The sequence below is a fragment of the Dryobates pubescens genome, chromosome 16 (genome assembly GCF_014839835.1).
Source record: "Dryobates pubescens isolate bDryPub1 chromosome 16, bDryPub1.pri, whole genome shotgun sequence".
NCBI classification, from domain to species: domain Eukaryota; kingdom Metazoa; phylum Chordata; class Aves; order Piciformes; family Picidae; genus Dryobates; species Dryobates pubescens.
Window position 1 is genome coordinate 13,155,342 of NC_071627.1, and position 20,762 is coordinate 13,176,103.

At 48.5% G+C, this 20,762-nt stretch overlaps 1 protein-coding gene across 1 annotated transcript in view; it reads right to left on the reverse strand.

Annotated features, from left to right (window-relative positions):
* Nucleotides 1-20,762, reverse strand: part of NR3C1 (nuclear receptor subfamily 3 group C member 1) — an 87,821-nt gene that overhangs the window by 15,789 nt on the left and 51,270 nt on the right. The window contains exons 3-5 of the mRNA XM_054168490.1: nucleotides 18,393-18,556; nucleotides 12,415-12,531; nucleotides 2,987-3,265 (exon numbers count right to left, since the gene is read on the reverse strand). Of these exons, the coding sequence (XP_054024465.1) occupies nucleotides 2,987-3,265; nucleotides 12,415-12,531; nucleotides 18,393-18,556 (560 nt within the window). The remainder of the gene's footprint in view (nucleotides 1-2,986; nucleotides 3,266-12,414; nucleotides 12,532-18,392; nucleotides 18,557-20,762) is intronic.

Here is a 20,762-nt window from a genome sequence, read left to right on the forward strand (position 1 = left end):
TCGAGGAAGCACCTCAGCAACCCAAAAAAGATTAAAAACTGATATGAAGACTTCCTTTTAATGCCATTATTAAGCAGAGGATTGGCATTAAGAGCATCTGTTGTAACCCGACGGGTCTGTCTAATTAGGGAAACTGTTCAGAAGTCAGAAGTGTTGTAGTGGTATCTAAATTTGTATTTGAGAAGAGCAGATGGCCTCCTGAAGACTTGTCCCAGAAGAAAGTGTGTGATGAGAACTTCTCCTAACGCACATCTCAGCTACTTCAGCCTAACTCCCCAATGCAGAAAAGCCCTGACAGACACAGGTCTCTCTGTTCCTATCTCTGCTGGACACTGATTTCATAGGATCACAGAATGGTGGGGGTTGGAAGGGACCTCCCAGAGACCGAGTCCCAGCCCTGCCATGGCACCCATCCTCATGGGGCTTGCAAGTCTCCAGAGAAGGAAGACTCCACAGCCTCTCTGGGCTGCTTGCTCCAGGACTCCAGCACCCTCACACCAAACAAGCTGTTCCTCAAGTTAACATGGAACTTCCTGGCTTCCAGTTTGTATGCACTGCCCCTTGTCCTATCACAGCCCACCACTGAAAAGAGACTGCCACCATCTTCTCAACACCCAACCCTTCAGATATTTGTAAGCTTTAATAAGACTCCCTCTAGGGCTGCTCTTCTCCAGGCTAAACAGCCCCACATCTCTCAGCCTTGCCTCATCAGACAGATGTTCAACTCCCTTCATCAACCCTGTAGCCTCTGTTGGATACTTTCTGCTCTACCCCTGTCCCTCTCGAGCTGGGGAGCCCAGAACTGGACACACAGTGCTCCAGATGTGGTTTCACAAGCAGAGTAGAGGGGGAGGAGAACTTCCCTTGTCCTGCTGGCCACATTCTTCTCAATGCACCCTGGGAGACCTTTGGCCTTCTTCACCACAAGCACACATTGCTGTCCCGTGGATAACTCATTGTCCACCAGGAGTCCAAGGTCCTTCTCCATGGAGCTGCTTTCCAGCAGGTCAATCCCTAACCTGTACTGGTGCCTGGTGTTGTTCCTGCCCAGAGTTCAGCCTTTTTTTCTCCCTGTGAATTTATTTCCCCTGCCTCCAGAGAACCACGATGACAACTCATAAATAGCACTCTGAGACTCTTTTCCTTTGGCAGACCTGCTCCATGACGTTATTCTTGGCCAACAGAAGCAACAGGGAGGTGGCTTTTGAAAACAGGTAGCCAACAGTACTGACTAGAGGTGGAAAGGAGAAAACCACCAGCCTTTGTTCTGTCAGGATCAAACAGATACTCACCTTGACTTTCATCTCAGGCCTCTCCCAAAGGCATACCATGACTTATGTCCAATGCTGGGGTTTGACATAATTTCTTCTGTAAGGGAACTGCTGACTGCATCTTCAGGTGGGAGCTAAAATAGCACCAGATATTCCCCAGGTGACATCTAGTCTAACTACAGTGCTTCAGAGAAAAGGAACATCTTGACTTCCACCCTGGAACTGGCCGCTCAAATGCCTCTTGTTGCCAAGAAAGGTCGGACCAGATGATCCTTGAGGTCCCTTCCAATCTGAGCTTCTCTGATTCTAATCTCAGCCAAGAAAAACACTACAGATATGGTGAGGGGTAGTACAGAAAGAATCAGCCATGAATGCAGACCCAGACAAGCCAGTAGAGCTGCAGCAGCCCAGAAGTCAACAGAACCTCACTGCTAAAAATATTCTAGAAACAATTATCTAAGAGGTGGAACCAGAGTAAGAATAGTTCTTTTGATTAGTTTCACAAACAAACCTCTATTTTATTATGACTTTTAGCACTCAGTGTTTTCAGAATCCCAGCATGGTTGGGGTTGGAAAGGACCTCTGGAGATCACCCAGTCCACCGTCCCTGCTAAAGCAGGACCACCTAGGTCAGGTTACATAGGACCACAATGTCCAGGTGGGTTTGGAAGCTCTCCAGAGAAGGAGACTCCACAAACTCTCTGGCAAGCCTGCTCCAGGGCTCCAGCACCCTCACACCAAACAAGCTGTTCAGGAGGAACCTCCTGGGTTCCCATTTGTGGCTGGTGCCCCTTGTCCTGTCACTGGGTACCACTGAAAATGATGATCACAGAAACACAGAACTACCGAAGTAGGAAGAGACCTTCGAGATCATCAAGTCCAACTGCTCACCTAGAGCTCACAATCCCACCACTACTGCTAAGCCACCAGCACTGAACCACATCCCTCAGCACCACATTCAAGCAGTTTTTAAATACCAGCATGGATGGGGACTCCCCAACCTTCCTGGGCAGCCTGTTGCAAAGGGTTCAAACAAAATGACCTAATTTGTAACTGTAGTAGGGAAATTTTTGCATCTGCATTTCCCCCCACTTTTGCACTCCAGATTTATCTGAGGCATGAATAAGCCCAGGTAATACCAAACCTTCACCTGTGAAAGGTCTGAAGAACAGGTCTGGTGAGAAGCAGCTGAGGGAACTGGGGTTGTTTACTCAGGAGAAAAGGAGGTTGAGGGGAGACCTCATTGTTCTCTACTACTCCCTGGAAGGAGGCTGGAGTGAGGTGGGGGTTGGTCTCTTCTGCCTTGTATCAGGTGGTGGAACAAGAGGAAATGGCCTGAAATTGTGCCAGGGGAGGTTTAGGTTGGACATGAGGAATAATTTCTTTGCTGCAGAAGGGTCAGGGTTTGGGACAGGCTGCCCAGGGAGGTGGTGGAGTCACTGTCCCTGGAGGTGTTCAAGAAACTTGTGGACATGGAACACAGGGACAGGGTTTTACGGCCATGGTGGTGCTGTGTTGACAGTTGGCCTTGATGATCTTAGAGGAGTTTTCCAACCAAAACAATTCTATGGTTCTCTGACACTTTGAATCCCAGAAAAGGGTTTGGGAGGAACCTCTAGAGATCACCCAGTCCACTGCCCCCACCAGAGCAGCATGTGAAACGGCATTTTAAGTTGAAAATCCTGCAGCTGGTGACGAAAGCATTTGTGCCTTACCTGGTATTGCCTTTGCCCACTTGACCGCAGCCACCACTTGCCGGCCCCCCAGCATGTTGAGGGTGGAGAGGATGCGCCAGCTGGAGTCAGGCAGGGAGCTGTCATAGCCTGAGTACAGCACCTCGGGCTCGATCACCTCCAGCAGCGAGACCAGCGTGGGGGTGAGCTGGGGCAGGGTGGCAGGAACGATGCTCTTGTTGCCGGGGCTCTCGGAAGCATCCCGCGCCCCCGTGGCGCTCGCCTGCTGCAGGCCTTTGATCTTCTTCTTTGTTTTTCGAGCTAGGAAAGTGTGGGTAAAGGCAGAGGTGAGATAATGGAATGTGACCACATGGCAACAGAAAGCCAGCAGAGGAAACCCAGCGCTGGATTTCCGGCAGCTGGAGACCAGGGAGGAGAAACTTCAAAGCTTTTTTTCCTTGAAATCTGTAATTAATTTCACATTACTGATTAACAGATTGCAATTGCTTGGAAGACACCCTCGAAGGTCATCTTGTCCAGCCTCCCCACACTCAGCAGGGACACCTCCAACGAGATCAGGCTGCCCAGGGCCACACGGAGTCTCATCTTCAATGGAACCTGATCGAGATGTCCCAGGGTTATCAGGGAAGTTGGAGTCGGTGATCTCCAGAGGTCCCTTCCAACCCCTACCATTCTATGATTGCACACTTGGCAAGTTCCTTAAAATCAGACTCACAGACTGGTTTGGGTGGGAAGGGACCTTGCAAGGTCATGCAGTCCAACCCCCTTGCCATCAGCAGGGACATCTGCAACTGGAGCAGGTTGCTCTGATCCACAACCTCCCCTGCAATGGTTCCAGGGATGGGGCAGCTACCATCTCTCTGAGCAACGTGGGCCAGGCTCTCACCACCCTCGGTGGCAAACATTTCTCTCTGCTCTCCAATCTGACTCTGTCTCTTCGAGTTCAACCATTGTCCCTTGTCCTGTCACAACAGACCCTGCTCAATGGTCTGTCCCCAGCTCTCTGTCTGCCCCCTTTAAGTCCTGAAAGGCCACCAGAAGATCTCCCTGAAGCCTTCTCTTCTCCAGGCTGAGCAAGCTCAACTCTCCCAGCCTAATACTATATTAAGTATAGAAACCATGCAGAAGAAAGGGGGGGAAAAAACAACCAAAATTCTCTTTAATGGGTAAGAAGTTACTCGATCTCTCAAGCCAGGGAAAACATTTTTTTGGAGAGGCTGGGCAGGAGGAGATTTTTCCCCCTGCCAGCTCCCTTGCATATAAATCATTGCTGCGCAATTAAACCATAAAAACCTTGGCCAAATAAATAAAACATCACAGGGAGATGTTAACTGTAAACTACCAAAAGTTGGAACAAGCCTTTTATTAGCATCTTGTCTATACTGGAGGCTGGGCCTTGGCTCCGGGCTCTGCTGGATGCAGTCCAGCACTGTTTAACCCTCACCAAAACCAAACCCAGCTCCTTGCCTGGGTCTCATTTAAGTAACTGATTTCTCTGCTGGAACTTCTGAGATAACTCAGCAGTGCATCAAAGCATCCTGCAATGTGGTGTTTCACATTCAGAGGTTCTACTGACCTGTGCAGAATCTATAATCATAAAATCATGGAATGGTAGGGGTTGGAAGGGACCAAGTTCAACCCCCCCTGCCAAAGCAGGATAACTTAAGGCAGGTTAACCAGGAACACATCCAGATGGCTCTTGAAAGTCTCCAGAGAAGGAGACTCCACAACCTCTCTGGGCAGCCTGCTCCAGGGCTCCAGCACCCTCACACCAAACAAGTTTCTCCTCATGTTGACAGGGAACTTCCTGAGTTTCAATTTGTGCCCATTGCCCCTTGTCCTGTCACAGGACACCACTGAAAGAGCCTGGCCCCTTCTTGACACCCACCCTTCAGATACTTATGGACTTTACTAAGATCCCAGGAGGAGGAGGAGAGGAGAGGAGGAGGAGACTTGATGGGGTGCTTGGTGCCATGGTTTAGTTTTTCAGGTGGTCTGGATTGGTTGATGGGCTGGACGCGATGATCTTGAAGGTCTCTTCCAACCTGGTCTGCTCTGCTCTGCTCTGCTCTGCTCTGCTCTGCTCTGGTCTATTCTATTCTATTCTATTCTATTCTATTCTATTCCATCCTATCCCCTCTCAGCCTTCTCTTCTCCAGGCTAAACAGCCCCTGGTCTCTCAGCCTGTCCTCATCAGATGTCCCACTCCCCTCATCATCTTTGCACCACGCATTGGACACACTCCCTGCCCCTCTTGAACTGGGGAAGCACAGAACTGGACCCAGGACTCACTAGGGCAGAGCAGAGGGGCAGGAGAACCTCCCTCGATCTGCTGGCCACACTCTTCTTAATGTACCACAGGAGCCCTTTGGCCTTCTTGGCCAGAAGGGCACATTGCTGGGACATGGATAACTCATTGTCTAACAGAAATCATCAGAAACACACCAACTCTGCAGCCTGACAACTCATAAAACCCCTGTTTGTCCCTCTGGTGAGGACAGAGCCTTCAGAAAGCGCTAAAGAGACAAAATCCTCCCTGGGCTTTGTACAAACTGCAGTTTCCCAACGGTTTAGAGACTGGCCCTGTTTGCCAGGACCGTCATGTGAGAATAGCAAATGTCATCTGCAACTTCCAAAGAGCTCCTTGTTATTCCCATCTGAATTTTGAAATCATAGAACCATGGAATAGTTTGGGTTGGAAGGGACCTTTTGAGCTCATCCAGTCCAAGCCCACTGCAGTCAGCAAGGACATCCATTAATACACCAGACAGCTCAGAGCCCCATCCAGCGAGTTGAATGTTGCCACGGATAGGGCATCTACCACCTCTAAGTGCCTGTTCCAGTGCTTCATAACCCTCAAGATAAACAAGTTCTTCTTTAAATGGTTGCTCTCAAATCCTGGCTTTCTTTTTTCTTCTTTTTTTTTGCCCAACCACCCTTGTTCTCCACAGCAAAAGAGCTAATTTGACTTCAATTCCCATGCAGATGTCTTCAGCTCAAAGCAGACACCTGGTATGGAGCATTTCCAGCCCTGAATGTCTAGTAAAATGAGAAACAAAAGAAACCTGACAAGACAATGGATTATGCAAGGATTTTTATGAGGCTGTGCTACCAGACCTGGCTCAGATCTACAGCTGTAACTCACCAACAAAAAAAAGAAAGGTTGAGATAATGGATTTCTTTACCCTTTCTTCTCAGATCTAAAACGCCACCCATTTAAAGCCAGCTCCTGAGGGCAAATCACAGAAGATAATCCAGACAGATTAACTCAGCATGGCAAAAAAAAAAAAAAAAAGGCATTTTCTGTTAAAAAGAAACAAAAAGAAAACCCCCCCAGCCCCTGCAGTCTGGCACCCAGCAATGCCATGCAGGTTCTTTTGTACCACACAGGCTTCCTGCCCGTGGGGCTGGCAGCCTGTGCACCTCAGCAGACACTGAGAGAATTGTCTGGCTTGGAGAAGATCTCTAAGATCATCCAGTCCAACCATCAACCCAACACCACCAGGACCATTAAACCATGTCCCCACATTTCTTGAACACCTCCAGGGACGGTGACTCCACCACTTCCCTGGGCAGCCTGTTCCAATGCCTGATCACTCTTGCAGCAAAGAAATTGTTTCTCATGTCTAACCTAAGCCTCCCCTGGCACAATTTCAGGCCATTTCTTCTTGTTCTATCACCTGATACTAGGCAGAAGAGACCAACCCCACCTCACTGCAACCTCCTTCAAGGGAGCTGTAGAGAGCCAGAAGCTCTCCCCTCAGCCTCCTCTTCTCCAGACTGGACAACCCCAGTTCCCTCAGCTGCCCCTCACCAGATCTATTCTCCAGACCCTCCACCACCTTTGTTGCCCCAGGATTTCATACAACACACACCAAATAGGTTCCCATATTTATACACCAAACAAATTCTCTTTTTGTTAACATCAGGCAAATTCTATTTGTAAAACTATTTTTCTCTTCTGTTTCTCAAAGCTACCTTCTTAAAGCATGTGTCTCATTTTACTCAGCACTCGTGAGGCCACACCTTGAATCCTGGCTTTGGCCCCTCACTCCAGGAAGGCCACAACAACCCCATGCAGTGCTACAGGCTGGGGCCGGAGTGGCTGAAGAGCTGCCAAACAGAAAGGGACCTGGGGGTGCTGATTGGCAGCTGGCTGAACATGAGCCAGCAGTGTGCCCAGGTGGCCAAGAAGGCCAATGGCATCCTGGCCTGCATCAGAAATAGTGTGGCCAGCAGGAGCAGGGAAGTCATTGTGCCCCTGTACTCAGCACTGCTTAGGCCACACCTTGAGTACTGTGTCCAGTTCTGGGGCCCTCAGTTTAAGAAGGACATTGAGACACTTGAACGTGTCCAGAGAAGGGCAACGAGGCTGGGGAGAGGCCTTGAGCACAGCCCTGTGAGGAGAGGCTGAGGGAGCTGGGGCTGTTTAGCCTGGAGAAGAGGAGGTTCAGGGGTGACCTCATTGCCCTCTACAACTACCTGAAGGGAGGTTGTAGCCAGGAAGGGGTTGGTCTCTTCTCTCTAGCAACCAGCACCAGAACAGGAGGACACAGTCTCAAGCTGCAGCAGGGGAAGTTTAGGCTGGAGGTGAGGAGAAAGTTCTTCACAGAGAGAGTTGTTAACCATTGGAATGTGCTGCCCAGGGAGGTGGTGGAGTCACCATCCCTGGAGGTGTTCTAGAGGGGACTGGACGTGGCACTTGGTACCATGGTTTAGTAGTCATGAGGTCTTGGGTGACAGGTTGGACTTGATGATCTTTGAGGTCTTTTCCAACCTTGGTGATTCCATGATTCTATGACATTGACCTACTGGAGCCTGGCCAGAGAAGGGCAACAAAGCTGGTGAAGGGTCTGGAGAAGAGGTCTGGTGAGGAGCAGCTGAGGGACGTTGGGATGTTCAGCCTGGAGAAGAGGAGGTAGCTGCAGAGAACCAGAAGACCTCCCCTCATCCTCCATGCTTCACCAACCTGGGAGAGACCACACACCTCACCTCTAAAATGGGATTTGCAATGCCAGAACCCACTGCAGGTCCAGAGCAGGGCACACAGAGAGAGGAAGACAGCCTCGGAAAAACTGCCATGAATTCGTAAATGAAGAACAGCAGAAAAAAAGCCTCTATAAACTGCCAAGAGTTTAACTATAAAATGCAGCATGAAAGGCTGAAAAAAATTAGAGATGATTTTTTACAAGCTTAAAAACTCAACAATAAATCTTTTGTTCAAAGACATCAGAAGGAGAAAGAGTGCCAGGGAATGCTGAGGGTCAATTAACGATGGGAGCGGAAATGAGAACTCAAAGAAATGAAGGCACAAAACATCCTCATTCTACTGAATAAATCTCTGCTACCTGCAGCTTCAGACTTTTATGTCTCTCCAGCCCCCTGTGTCCCAAAAAACATGCCATAAAGACACAGAAGTGGCAGAATAGGGTGATAAGAACGGCTCAAGGTATGAATGTACCAGAGAATCTTCATGGCTCAATGTCCAGATGGAGATCAGTGACAAGTGGTGTCCCTCAGGGGTCCATACTAGGACCACCACTGTTTAATTATTATCAGTTCTACAGACAGCAGGACTGAGTGCACCATCACCAGGTTTGCAGATGACACCAAGATGAGTGGTGCTGTTGATATGCTAGAGGGACAGGATGGTATTCAGAAGGACCTGGACTAGTTAGAGAGGTGGGCCCAGGTGAGCCTCACAAGGTTCAATAAGAAAGACCAAGTGCAGGGTCCTGCACCTGGGTCTGAGCAGTCCTCATTACCAGTACAGGCTGGGGGATGAGGTGACAGAAAGCAGCCCTGTGGAAAATGACTTGGGAGTGCTGGTGGCTGAGAAGCTGGACATGATCCAGCAGTGGGCACCTACAGTCCAGAAGAATAGTGGCATTCTGGGCTGCATCAAAAGCAGTATGGCCAAGAGACAGAGAGAGGTGATTCTGCCCCTCTGCTCTGGTGAGACCTCACCTGGAGTGCTGTGTCCAGATATGGGACTCCCAGCATAAGAAGAACATAGACCTGCTGGAGAGGGTCCAGAGGAGGCCATGAAGATGATTGAGCACCTCCCTTATGTGGCCAGGCTGGGAGAGGTGGGGTTGTTCAGCCTGTTGCATCAGAACTGGACACAGTACTGCAGGTGGGGTGTCATGAGGGCATGGAAGAAGTCTCCCAGCAAGTAAGGTCAGGTGAAAGGAGCCTTTGGGGTGAGGTGCGAGGGCGTTTTGATCTCCTGCTAGTCATGAAGTGGCTGCTTCTAACCATTGTTTATGCACCGAGGAGCCACCTGATGACTAATTAGAAATTGCTGTTTAATTTGTATGCAAATTTAACTCTTAAACAACAGGCATTCCTGAAGTCTAACTCCAAAACTCTGCCCTATTGAGACCACACCTGGAATACTGTACCCAGCTCTGGGCTCCTCAGTTCAAGAGAGACAGGCATATGGTGGAGACAGTCTAATGGAGAGCTGCAGGATGATGAAGGGACTTGAACATCTCTCCTGTGAAGAAAGACTGAGAAACCTAGGGCTCTTTAGTCTTGAGAAGAGAAGGCTGAGAGGGGATCTTATCAATGTCTATAAATAACTGAGAGGTGGGTTTCAGGATGAAGGTGCCAGGCTCTTTTCAGTGGTGCTCAGTGATACGACAAGGAACAATGGGTACGAGCTGGAACACAGGAGGTTCCACCTCAACAGGAAGAGACACTTCATTACTGTGAGGGTGCTGGAGCTCTGGAGCAGGCTGCCCAAAGAAGCTGTAGAGTCTCCTCTTAAGACTTTCAAGACTCATCTGGATGTGTCCCTGTGTGTCCTGCCCTAGGTGATACTGCTTTTGCAGGGGGTTGGACTCAATGATCCTTCCCTTTAAATGCCAACCATTCTATGATTCTGGGGCAAGATAAAAGGAACAGTATCTTAGTCTCTTCTGCACTTCATGCTGTCTTCCAGTTTTCCTTTCTACCAGTCCTTCTGTAGGACCAGTCCACCATCTGTTCAGATCTGATAAATCATCTTTTCCATGGGTGTTTTTCACTGCTTTGCTCTACCCTGAGCTCTCCCATTTTTGCGCTGCTGAGATTCTAGTTCCCTTTTCCCTCTCAGTCCCCCCCTCCTCTTCCCAACAACTTATATAACAATATCCATCCTCCAGAAAGTCCCTCTTTTCTAGGATTCTCTGTGCCAAACTTCAGGCAAACAAACTATAGCTGGAAGGGCTCCAAGCTCCCTGTGGAAAGCGGCGAGTGTCCGACCTCATTCCATTTTCATTTTCTTTGGTGCAAAAGGCAGCTCCAAGAACACATCCCACAGCCTGACATAGCCACATTGGTATCTACTTGAAAAAGAGCTCACACAACTTGATGCTGGAATGGAAATATTTACTATTAGAGCAATATCCATAATGAGGAGCTTTATTTATGTGCATTTGCAGCCCAGAAGGCCCACAGCATCCAGGGCTGCATCAAAAGCAGACTGAGAGAGGCAATTCTGCCCCCTGCTCTGCTCCAGGGAGATTTCATCTGGAGTGCTGTGTCCAGATCTGAACTCCTCAACATGAGAAGGACATGGACATTCTGGAGGACCAGAGGAGGCCATGAAGGTGATCAGAGGCCTGGAGAACCTCTCCTGCAAAGATAGGCTGAGGGAGCTGTGGTTGTTCAGCCTTGACAAGAGAAGACTGTGGGGAGACCTAATAGCAGCTTTCCAGTACCTGAAGGGGGCTACAAGAAGACTGCAGAAGGACTGCAGTCTCTTCTCCCAGGCAACCAGCACCAGAACGAGAGGACACAGTCTCAAGCTGCACCAGGGGAAGCTTAGGCTCAAGGTGAGGAGAAAGTTCTTCACAGAGAGAGTTGCCCATTGGAATGTGCTGCCCAGGGAGGTGGTGGAGTCACCATCCCTGAAGGTGTTCAAGAGGGGATTGGACATTTAGTAGTCATGAGGTCTTGGGTGACAGGTTGGATTTGATGATCTTTGAGGTCTCTTCCAACCTTATTGATTCTATGATTCTATGACTGTTTGCAAAGGTCTACAGTGATAGGACAAGGGGCAATGGTTTGAAATTAGAGGAGATTCAGACTGGATGTTGGGAACAAATTCTTCACCGTGAGGGTGGTGAACACAGCTTACCCAGGGAAGTAGTTGAGGCCCCATCCCTGGAGATACTGGAGGTCAGGCACAGCAAGGCTCCCCTCTTTCAGCTCCAAGCCATTGCCCCTCATCCTAGCATCACAAGCCCTTGTCAAAAGTCCCTCCCCAGCTTTCTTCACCACTCACATTTTACTCAAGGATAGTATCCCTGATAGAAATAAAGCTCTCTTCCCATTTGTATCTGCCAAACACATTCCTGACATTTTTACTCTACCTGACCATTTTGATTATAAAGATATGACCTTGCTAACTACCCCAGCAAGAAGTGGTATTCCCCTCTACAGCTCAAGGAAAACAAAATATCAAGCATAAGCCACAGCTGACACTAATAAAAATGTTTGGTGCCATTTTACAACTGCTGCTAAATCTTTTGTTGATGTTGTCTTTCAGTTTCGCATAAGCCATCCAGGATGCAGCAGAGAATAGGCAATGGTACATCCCAATGTATCTATTTAACTTGTCTTTGCTAGAGATTCTGATAGAAGAATTCACAATATGAACAAAATGCATTTTCCTTTTCTCCAGTCTGAAGACATCAGTATCTGAGAGGGGCCTAGAAGAAAACTGGGGAGGAACCTTTGTACAAGGGCTTGTAGTGACATGACGAGAGGCAATGGCTTTGAGCTGGGGAAGGGGAGATTTAGACTGGAGATTAGGGAGAAATTCTTGACAGTGAGGGTGGTGAGACACTGGAACAGGTTGCCCAGGGAGGTTGTGGATATCCCCTCTGGAGGTGTTCAAGGCCAGGTGGGATGAGGCCTTGAGCAACCTGGGCTAGTGGAAGTTGTCCCTGCCTATGGCAAGGGCGCTGGAACTAAATGATCTTTGGGGTCCCTTCCAACCCAAACCATTCTGGGATTGTATGAATCAGCCTCTCTTCAACTTCAGATCTGTGTCTCTGGGCTTTCCCTCTGGTTTCAGTGTCAGGTCTCTCCCTGCGTAAGGAGGAGCAAGCGTAACGCTTCCCAACAGGAGTTCTTCTGAAGTTCTGCTGTCTCAGATTCAGTGAGAAAGCATCAAGATACGTGTGCTGACAGGAAGAAAAAACAACCCTCTTTTGTGTGGATGACTCACTTGTGCTGAACACACCGAGGGACAGAGCCACTGAGAATGGAGAGGAAAGGCCAGGAGAAGTATTAGCATTAAACCCCTTTGCTCTGCATTCAAACGCTCCTCCCCCTGCCCCCCAATGAAATGCATCACTTTCAACATATTGAAGTGCTGCTCAAATAATTGCTTCAGCTTCACAAGCAGCATGACCTTTATTGTCTAGGACTGGAAAACAAGGCAGATGTGAAGTTACCTTCGAGGTTCATGCCAGCCTGGAGACATTTGCGGTAGCGGCAGGCCGGGCAGTTTTTCCTTCGGATCTTGTCGATGATGCAGTCGTTCCTCCCCGCACACAGGTAGTTGTGCTGCCCTGTGGGCACAGAGACACACAACAGCTGTAAGCTCCACCACCAGAGCAGCAGATGAAGTCATTCCTTCAGTAGTGTTAAGGACCTGGGGACTAAGTAACATCTTGGCTAACCGTACTTAATTTCTTGTGGAAACAAGATCAGTACCCAGAGCATCGGAGAATGGTTTGGGTTGGAAAAGCTAAGATCATCCAATCCAACCATCAACCCAACACCACCATGGCCACTAAACCAATGTCCCCAGGTGCCAGTCCACGTATTTCTTCAACACCTCCAGGGATGGTGACTCCACCACTGCCCTGGGCAGCCTAAATACCCAGCAAAGCTTCATGAAGAATCACAAAATCACAGCAGCATTAAGGCTGGAAGAGCCCTCTAAGATCATCCAGTCCAATCATCGACACAACACCACCATGGCCATTAAACCATGCCCCAAAGTGCCATGGCCACAGGTTTCTTGAACACCTCCAGGGATGGTGACTCCACCACCTCCCTGGGCAGCCTGTTCCAAATCTTGACCACTCTTGCAGCAAGAAATTCTTCCTGATGTCCAACCTAAACCTCCCCTGGCACAGTTTCAGGCCATTTCTTCTCCTTCTATCACCTGATACTAGGGGAAAAGAACAACCCTCACCTCACGGTGACCTCCTTTCAGGGAGTTGTAGAGAACAAGGAGGTTTCCCCTCAGCCTCCTCTTCTCCAGGCTAAACAATCCCAGTTCCCTTAGCTGCTCCTCATCAGACCTGTTCTCCAGACCCATCTGGATGTGTTCCTGTGGCTGGCCCCAGGTGATCCTGCTCTGGCAGTGGGCTTTGACTTCATGATCTCTGGAGGTCCCTTCCAAGCCCTACCACTCTACAGTTCTATGATTTAGGTTCACAGCTGACTGCTGCCCAGAGGATGTGCCAGCTGCACAAGGAAGGACTTCAGTTAGCTTTGCCCCTCAAAACCCAAAGATACTTCATTAACAATGCACTGGTGAAACTGGTAGTGAGCAAACAAAGCTGTTTCCAAGAGGATTTATGAGAGGAGATTCCTCCCAGAGAGGTTGGACACTCTCAGTTTTGCAGTGCCCACAGTACAACTCGGTGCCTGAGGCTCTGAAGCACTGTGAGTTTTGGCCCACTTGAGGACACCAGTGTGTAAAAAGGTTAGAAACTGAAGACAAAGGATTTGGGGAAACAGAACTAAAAATGCTGAAGGGCAGTGACAATCTGGAGCAGAGCAGGAGGCAGAGGTGTTGGGGGTATGTGTGGAGGGGAGGTGTGAGGATCAGAAGCAAGGTGAGGAAGCGGAGGTGAGGAGGAGTGCTGAAGATCTGGGTTGGCAGCAGGGTGAGGGTAACATGCTGGGAGGTGAACTGGGCTGGTTCTGGGATGGGAGAGACTGAACCATGAAGACTTCAAAGCACCACGAAAATAACTAGAACAGGATGGCTTTGTGCACTCTGGGCTCCTGGAGAATCACAGAATCACCAAGGTTGGAAGACACCTCAGAGATCATCAAGTCCAACCTGTCCACAGACCTCATGACTAAAGAAGGTTCTGTCTGCATGAAGAATCATGCAGAAGCATGTCTTGTTGTCCCACCTTCATCCTTCCTCTTCTCCTCTGGAGTTCTACTCTTTGCTGAAGGACATACAATTACATGGATTTTCTAGGTACTGCTACTTTCAGTTTCTGTGCTTATTTCCAGCACAGCACACGTGTGTGAAGGTACAAAGAAGGGCTGCAGGCTGCAGGCTGGGTAACCAACGTGCCGAGTCAGCTTGATCTGTACACTGACAGGTGTCTGGCAGCTACTAGTGGAAAGGATATTGCACAAACAAATTCTCTTGACATATGTTCCTAATAAGAAACATGGCTGGAAGAGACAAAAGGGAATTATTTATTCCTTAAAGTATATACTAGAACTAGGAGATGCTGGAAGAGCTCCTGAAAAGCTCCACCATGTCAAATTGGAAGGATTAAGGTTGGGCTAATCTGTGGGACAATAAAAATTAAAGCCTTGAGGAATTTATTGCAGTTTTTCACCTTCAAGCCTGCTTATGTTTTTAACACTACTACAGCTGACATATGATGGGGCAAGTAGCATCACTGATCTGAAGGAATCACTGGGATGGTCTTGAATTTTGGTGATTTGATGCAGCTTGAGGATGGGCAAACCCATTGCCATCAGATACATCTAGCTGGCACATATTGCTTCTTCTGAGGGAGAGCCACTGATCTGATTGTAACCAAACATTTAGAACCTGTGTCCTGGGCTGCATCAAAAGCAGTGTGACCTACAGGATGAGGGAGGTGATTCTGTCCCTCTTCTCTGCTCTGGTGAGACCCTGCCTGGAGCACTGTGTCCAGTTCTGGTGCCCACAGAACAAGAATGACATGGAACTGTTGGAGCAGGTCTAGAAGAGGCCAGGAAAATGATCAGAGGGCTGGAGAACCTCCCTTATGGGGCCAGCTGAGAGAGTTGGGGCTGTTCAGCCTGAAGAAGATAACACTCCAGGGACACCTCAGAGCAGCCTTCCAGTACCTGAAGGGGGCCACAAGAAAGCTGGGGAGGACTTTTGACAAGGACCTGTGGTGACAGGACAAGGGGCAATTGCTTCAAGCTGGAAGAGAGGAGATTTAGACTGGAGGTTAGGAAGAAATTCTTTAGAGTGAGGGTGGTGAGACACTGAAACAGGTTGCCCAGGGAGGTTGTGCCCCTCCATGGAGGGCCAGGTTGGATAGAATAGAATAGAATTAACCAGGTTGGAAAAGACCTCTGAGATCGAGTCCAACCTATCATCCAACACTACCTAATCAGCTAAACCATGGCACCAAGCAAAGAGGCCTTGAACAACCAAATTCAGTGAAGGTACCCCTGGCCATGGCAGAGGGCTTGGAACTAGATTCCTTCCAACCCCAACCATTCTATGAATCTATTCTGTAATTATTTGCTTCACATGAAGAGCCTGGCTCTAAACAGAAGTGTAACTCCAGTCAAGACCAGCTGGGAGTCCTGGAGAGCCCAAGCAGCACAGTACTTTTCACTGGAGCTCCTACTGGCTTTCCATATCCTTCAGAAACAGCTTCAGCTTCCCACGCAAGTGACATCCTTCCCCTGTGACTAGCAGAGACTGAAATGTGAACTTGACTTTTCCAACCCCTCTGAGAGGCTCTGCAGTTCTGCAGTGCTCCCAACTGCATCCAGTGAGCTGGGAACTGGGAGAAAGTGCTCCCAGAGTGAATGATGTCTCGACTTGGTCACAATCTTCTCCTTCAGTGAACCCCAGAGCACAGAAACATTAGCAAAAAAGGATGGTTTGATTCACTTCTAAATACCCAGCAAAGCTTCATGAAGCATCACAAAACCACAGCAGCTTTAAGGTTGGAAGAGCCCTCTAAGATCATCCAGCCCAATCATTGACACACCACCATCATGGCCATTAAACCACATCCCCAGGTGCCATGGCCACAGGTTTCTTGAACACCTCCAGGGATGGTGAATTCACCACCTCCCTGGGCAGCCTGTTCCGAAGCCTGACCACTCTTGCAGCAAAGAAATTGTTCCTCATGCCCAACCTAAATCTCCCCTGGCACAATTTCAAGCCATTTCCTCTTGTTCCATAATCTCATACTAGAGAAAAGAGATCAACCCCCACCTCACTCCAACCTTCTTTAGGTAGCTGCAGAGACAAATGAGGTCTCCCCTCAGCCTCCTCTTTTCCAGGCTAAACAACCCCAGCTCCCTCAGCCTCTCCTCACCAGACCAGCTCTTCAGAGCCCTCCTCAAACCAGTAAGGCTGCAACCACAAGGCCACAATTCCAGAACACAGGAACCATTGCCCTTCCAGAGACACTGAGGATGTGCTCTCAAGTTTTCTGCATCTCTGATACTGAAGAGTAAGACACAGATCTGCAACCCAGTTCATTATTAAATGGCTGCTTAAGCAGCCCCAAGAGCACAGATAACTTATTGCACATCTTCAGGTGTAGTTTTCCATCATCTCTATTTTCCAGAATGATTTTCTTCCTCTGATCAGAGAGAAATCTCACAGATTCACAGACAGTATCAGGGTGGAAGGGACCCTCAAAGCTCATCTTGTCCAACCCCCTCTGCACTCAGCTGGGACACCTCCAACTAGAGCAGGCTGCCCAGGGCTACAGCAAGTCTGATCTTCAGTGTCTCCAAGGATGGGGCCTTAACCACATCTCTGGGCAACCTGTTAGAGTATTACAACACCCTCATTGCAAGAAGCCTCCTCCTAATATCCAGCCTAAACCTGCCCGGCTCCGGTTGAAAACCACTGCCCCTCATCCTACCACTACAAGTGCTTTTAACCAGCCCCTCCCCAGCCTTCCTACAGATCCCCTTCAGATACTGAAATGCAGCTCTAAGGTCTCCCTGTAGCCTTCTCTTCTCCAGGCTGAACAGCCCCAATACTTTCAAGATCTCCATGACCCCAAGCCACACACACGTTCTCGTGACCTAGTTACCCTGCAAAGAACATACGTGGAGATGGAATTCAGCCACTGTTGCTTCAAGGGAAACCTGCCCAGCCCCACTACCCTGACACACACCAGATATGCTGTACAGTTTTACACACAAACCAGCTAAAATACAATCTTACAGATCACAAACCCCACAAATCTAATGCACACAAACAAGTGTCTGGATATAAAGGGGACAAAGAAACACAACCAACAGCCAGCGAGAAAAGAAAGTAAGTGAAAAAGCCAAGACAACAATAGAGCCTTTTGCACTGGGAGAAAATGGGAGCATTTGCTAAATGTAAATGGAATGGACAGTGCAGATAATGCACCATTATCAGAGAATCATGGAATGGGTTGGCTTGGGAGGGACCTTAAAAATCATCTCATTCCACCCCCCTGCTATGGGCAAGGACAACTCCCACCAGACCAGGTTGCTCAAGGCCTCATCCAACCTGGCCTTGAACACCTCCAGGGAGGGGGCATCCACAACCTCCCTGGGCAACCTGTTCCAGTGTCTCACCACCCTCACTGTCAAGAATTTCACCCTAATCTCCTCCAGTTTAAATCTCCTCTCTTACAGCTTCAATCCATTTCCCCCTTGTCCCTTGTATAAAGTCACATCCTTGCTTCCCTCAATAAAGAAGCACTAGAAAAAGAGTAAGACAAAAGCCAGGACCTTTATACTTAAATAAAAACTTAATATAAAAAACCCATAATCCTAGGATAGCCAAAAAAAATTGAACCACCCTGGTCTACCCGAATTCTTTATGCTTTATGGATGACAGAAGAGGTTTTTGATGTACATATACTTACAGCCAGGCTGTGCATCATCTAAAATCTGACCAAACCAGCTTGCTCAAAGCCCCATCCAACTTGGCTCGTAACACAACTCAAACAGTATATTGCTATCAGGATACAAAGCTCAGGGAGGGCACTTCAATGCCCTTATCAATTCATTATCAGTGGTATCCACCAGGAAAATGTCAGTGATAGAATGGATGGGATTTTACAGTAGGATTCTAGGAAATGGTGTCCCTCTTCTAAGAAGAACACAGAGCTGTTGGAGTGAGTCCAGAGGAGGCCACAAAGATGATCCAAGGGCTGAAGCACTTCTGCTATGAGGATAAGCTGAGAGAGCTGGGCTTGTTCAGCCTACAGAAGACTCCAGGGGGGTTCTTAGAGCTACCTTTTAATACCTGAAGGAAGGCCAGAGAGGGACTTTTCTTAAGGGTGTCTAGAGATCTCTGAGGTCCCTTCCAACCTAAGCCATTCCATGATTCAAACCCATGCACTCCAGTACGCCTCAAGAGACTGATCTGGACTGTGGATGGCATGTACGTGGATTTTATGTTTTCAACCAGCTCATTCATCCAAAGATGCCTTACCTTCCACAGCTCTCTTGAAGAAGACTTTGCAGCTGCCACAGGTCAGAACCCCGTAATGACAGCCAGAGGCCTCGTCCGAGCAAACCAGGCAGAGCTTGGGAGGTGGTCCCGTTGTCGCTGAGGTTGTGGATGGAGAAGAGCTGACATCTGATCTCATTCCAGGGCTACACAAAAGCAGAGAAGTACTTTGAGTGAGGATTGGTGGGATACCGGCAAACATACCATTCCTAACTGCAAGACATGGATTGTCCTCCTCCTCCAACATCCCAGCTCTGCACACAAAGCTCACCAGTCTCTGAAAGAGTTAAAGAATGAAGTTTGTAAAACATATAAGCAAAGCTGCACAGAATTTTCACAGCCTGTTTGACCAGGTCAGGATTACTTCTCTCACACATCTCCCAAGCCAAGTTTCTTGCACAATTATCCTAAAATCCTTTAAATCCTTTAGAAGTGACTCTTGAAACATACTCTCAATTCCATACTGTTTTCATTACTCTCACATTCCCAGCACTGAGCCCTGCAAGAGCTGAATTTCCAGTACCATCATGGAGTTGTCTACTAGGATATGCAAGAAGCTGTGCAAATTAAGTGACAGAATGCCAGGTTGGAAGGGACCCCAAAGACCATCTGGTCCAACCTTTCTAGGTAACAAGAGAGTTGAAATGAGCTGGCCCAGCACCCTGTCAAGCTGAGCCTTAAAACTGTCCAATGGAGGGGAATCCACCACTTCCTTTGGGAGATGATTCCAGTGTCCAAATGTTCTCATAGGGAAACATTTTCTCCTGGAGTCCAATGGGAATCTCCCCAGCAGTAACTTGTCCCCATCTCTCCTTGTCTGTTCCGTGGGACTCCTTGTACAAAGGAGTCTCCATCCTCCCGGTAGCCACTCTTTATGTACTGGTCCATGGGTGCAAGAAGGAACATGTGCCCTCTTCAAGGTGCAAAACCCTAGACTAACAGGAATTCAGATGGGCTTTGAAAGGCATAAAGAAATAGAAGGTATTGAGTCATAGAATCATCACAAAATGATGGAATGGTTTGGGTTGGGAAGGACCTTCAAGATATTTAGTTCTGACCCCCTGCCATGGGCAGGGACAACTCCCACCAGACCAGGTTGCTCAAGGCCTCATCCCACCTGGCCTTGAACACCTCCAGGGAGGGGGCATCCACAACCTCCCTGGGAAACCTGTTCCAATGCATCCCCACCCTCACTGTCAAGAATTGCTTCCTCATCTCCAGTCTAAATCTCCCCTCTTCCAGCTCAAAGCCATTGCCTCTCACCCTATCACAAGTCCTTGTACAAAGTCCTTCCCCAGCTCTCCTGTAGCCCCTGTCTGGTACCAGAAGGCTGCTTTAAGATCACCCTGGAGCCTTCTCTTCTCAAGGCTGAGCAGCCCCAGCTCTCTAAGTCTCTTCCTCACATGGCAGGGCTTCCAGATGTTCACAACAATTAATGATCATTTCACCCCACAACAAAAGGATACCAATTCCAAACTTCAGGATGGGGATTACCTATGTCAACACAGAGGCCATCTACAACTGCAGGGCTGGTTCTTGAACAAACCCCATCATTGTTAGAACACTAAACAATCCCTCGTAATCGCCTTCAAGCTGCTTCTAATCAGAAGGGCTGAACCAAGAGTGGCTGTGCCAAAGTTCAGGGGCTAATCCCAGCCAGCACATGTAAACATGAGAGCCCAAACCTGACCCATCCCCACTCCAAGGCTCTCTCAACACCTCCTCTTACAAGGCTCAGTTTGCTCAGTTTAGTTTCACCAACTTTTCAGCTTTTAAGATGAAAATTTCTAGACTTTATGCATCACTTCAAGTCATTTTCACAGAAAATTTGCAACAGGGTTCCAGCCACTTCCCAGATGAAGAGAGAAAAATCACACTTCCATCCCCCCCAGGACTTTGGTGCCTTTCTTGGAAACTCTCCAGAACATCCACGTTCCCTGATGTGGGCTTTAACATTTGCATGTGGGCTGGCTTTTGCATGGAAAATTCCTTCTCCTCTCCTCAAGAAGGTCCAACCAGATTGGCTCTCACATTTCAAAAAAATGTAGAGTTCCCAAACATTCTCAACCCCCTTAAAATTCCAGTCCCAACTGGAACCCTCCCAACACCTTGGAGGGCTCTGTTGTTGATCAGCTCACCTCCACCTGCCCCATCCCCAGAAGGCAACGGAGAAATGCTTTGTCCAGCTACTCCAAGGCCTTCTGCTGTCACGTTTGCTAGTACCTTGAGGGAGGTAGATAATAAAAGCAGACATGAAGAGTGGGAATCCTACCACTCAAATAGAGCAGGATAAAAGCTAAACCAGAATAAATGTGTCAATGAAGCCCACACTTTGACAAATATGGAACCAGA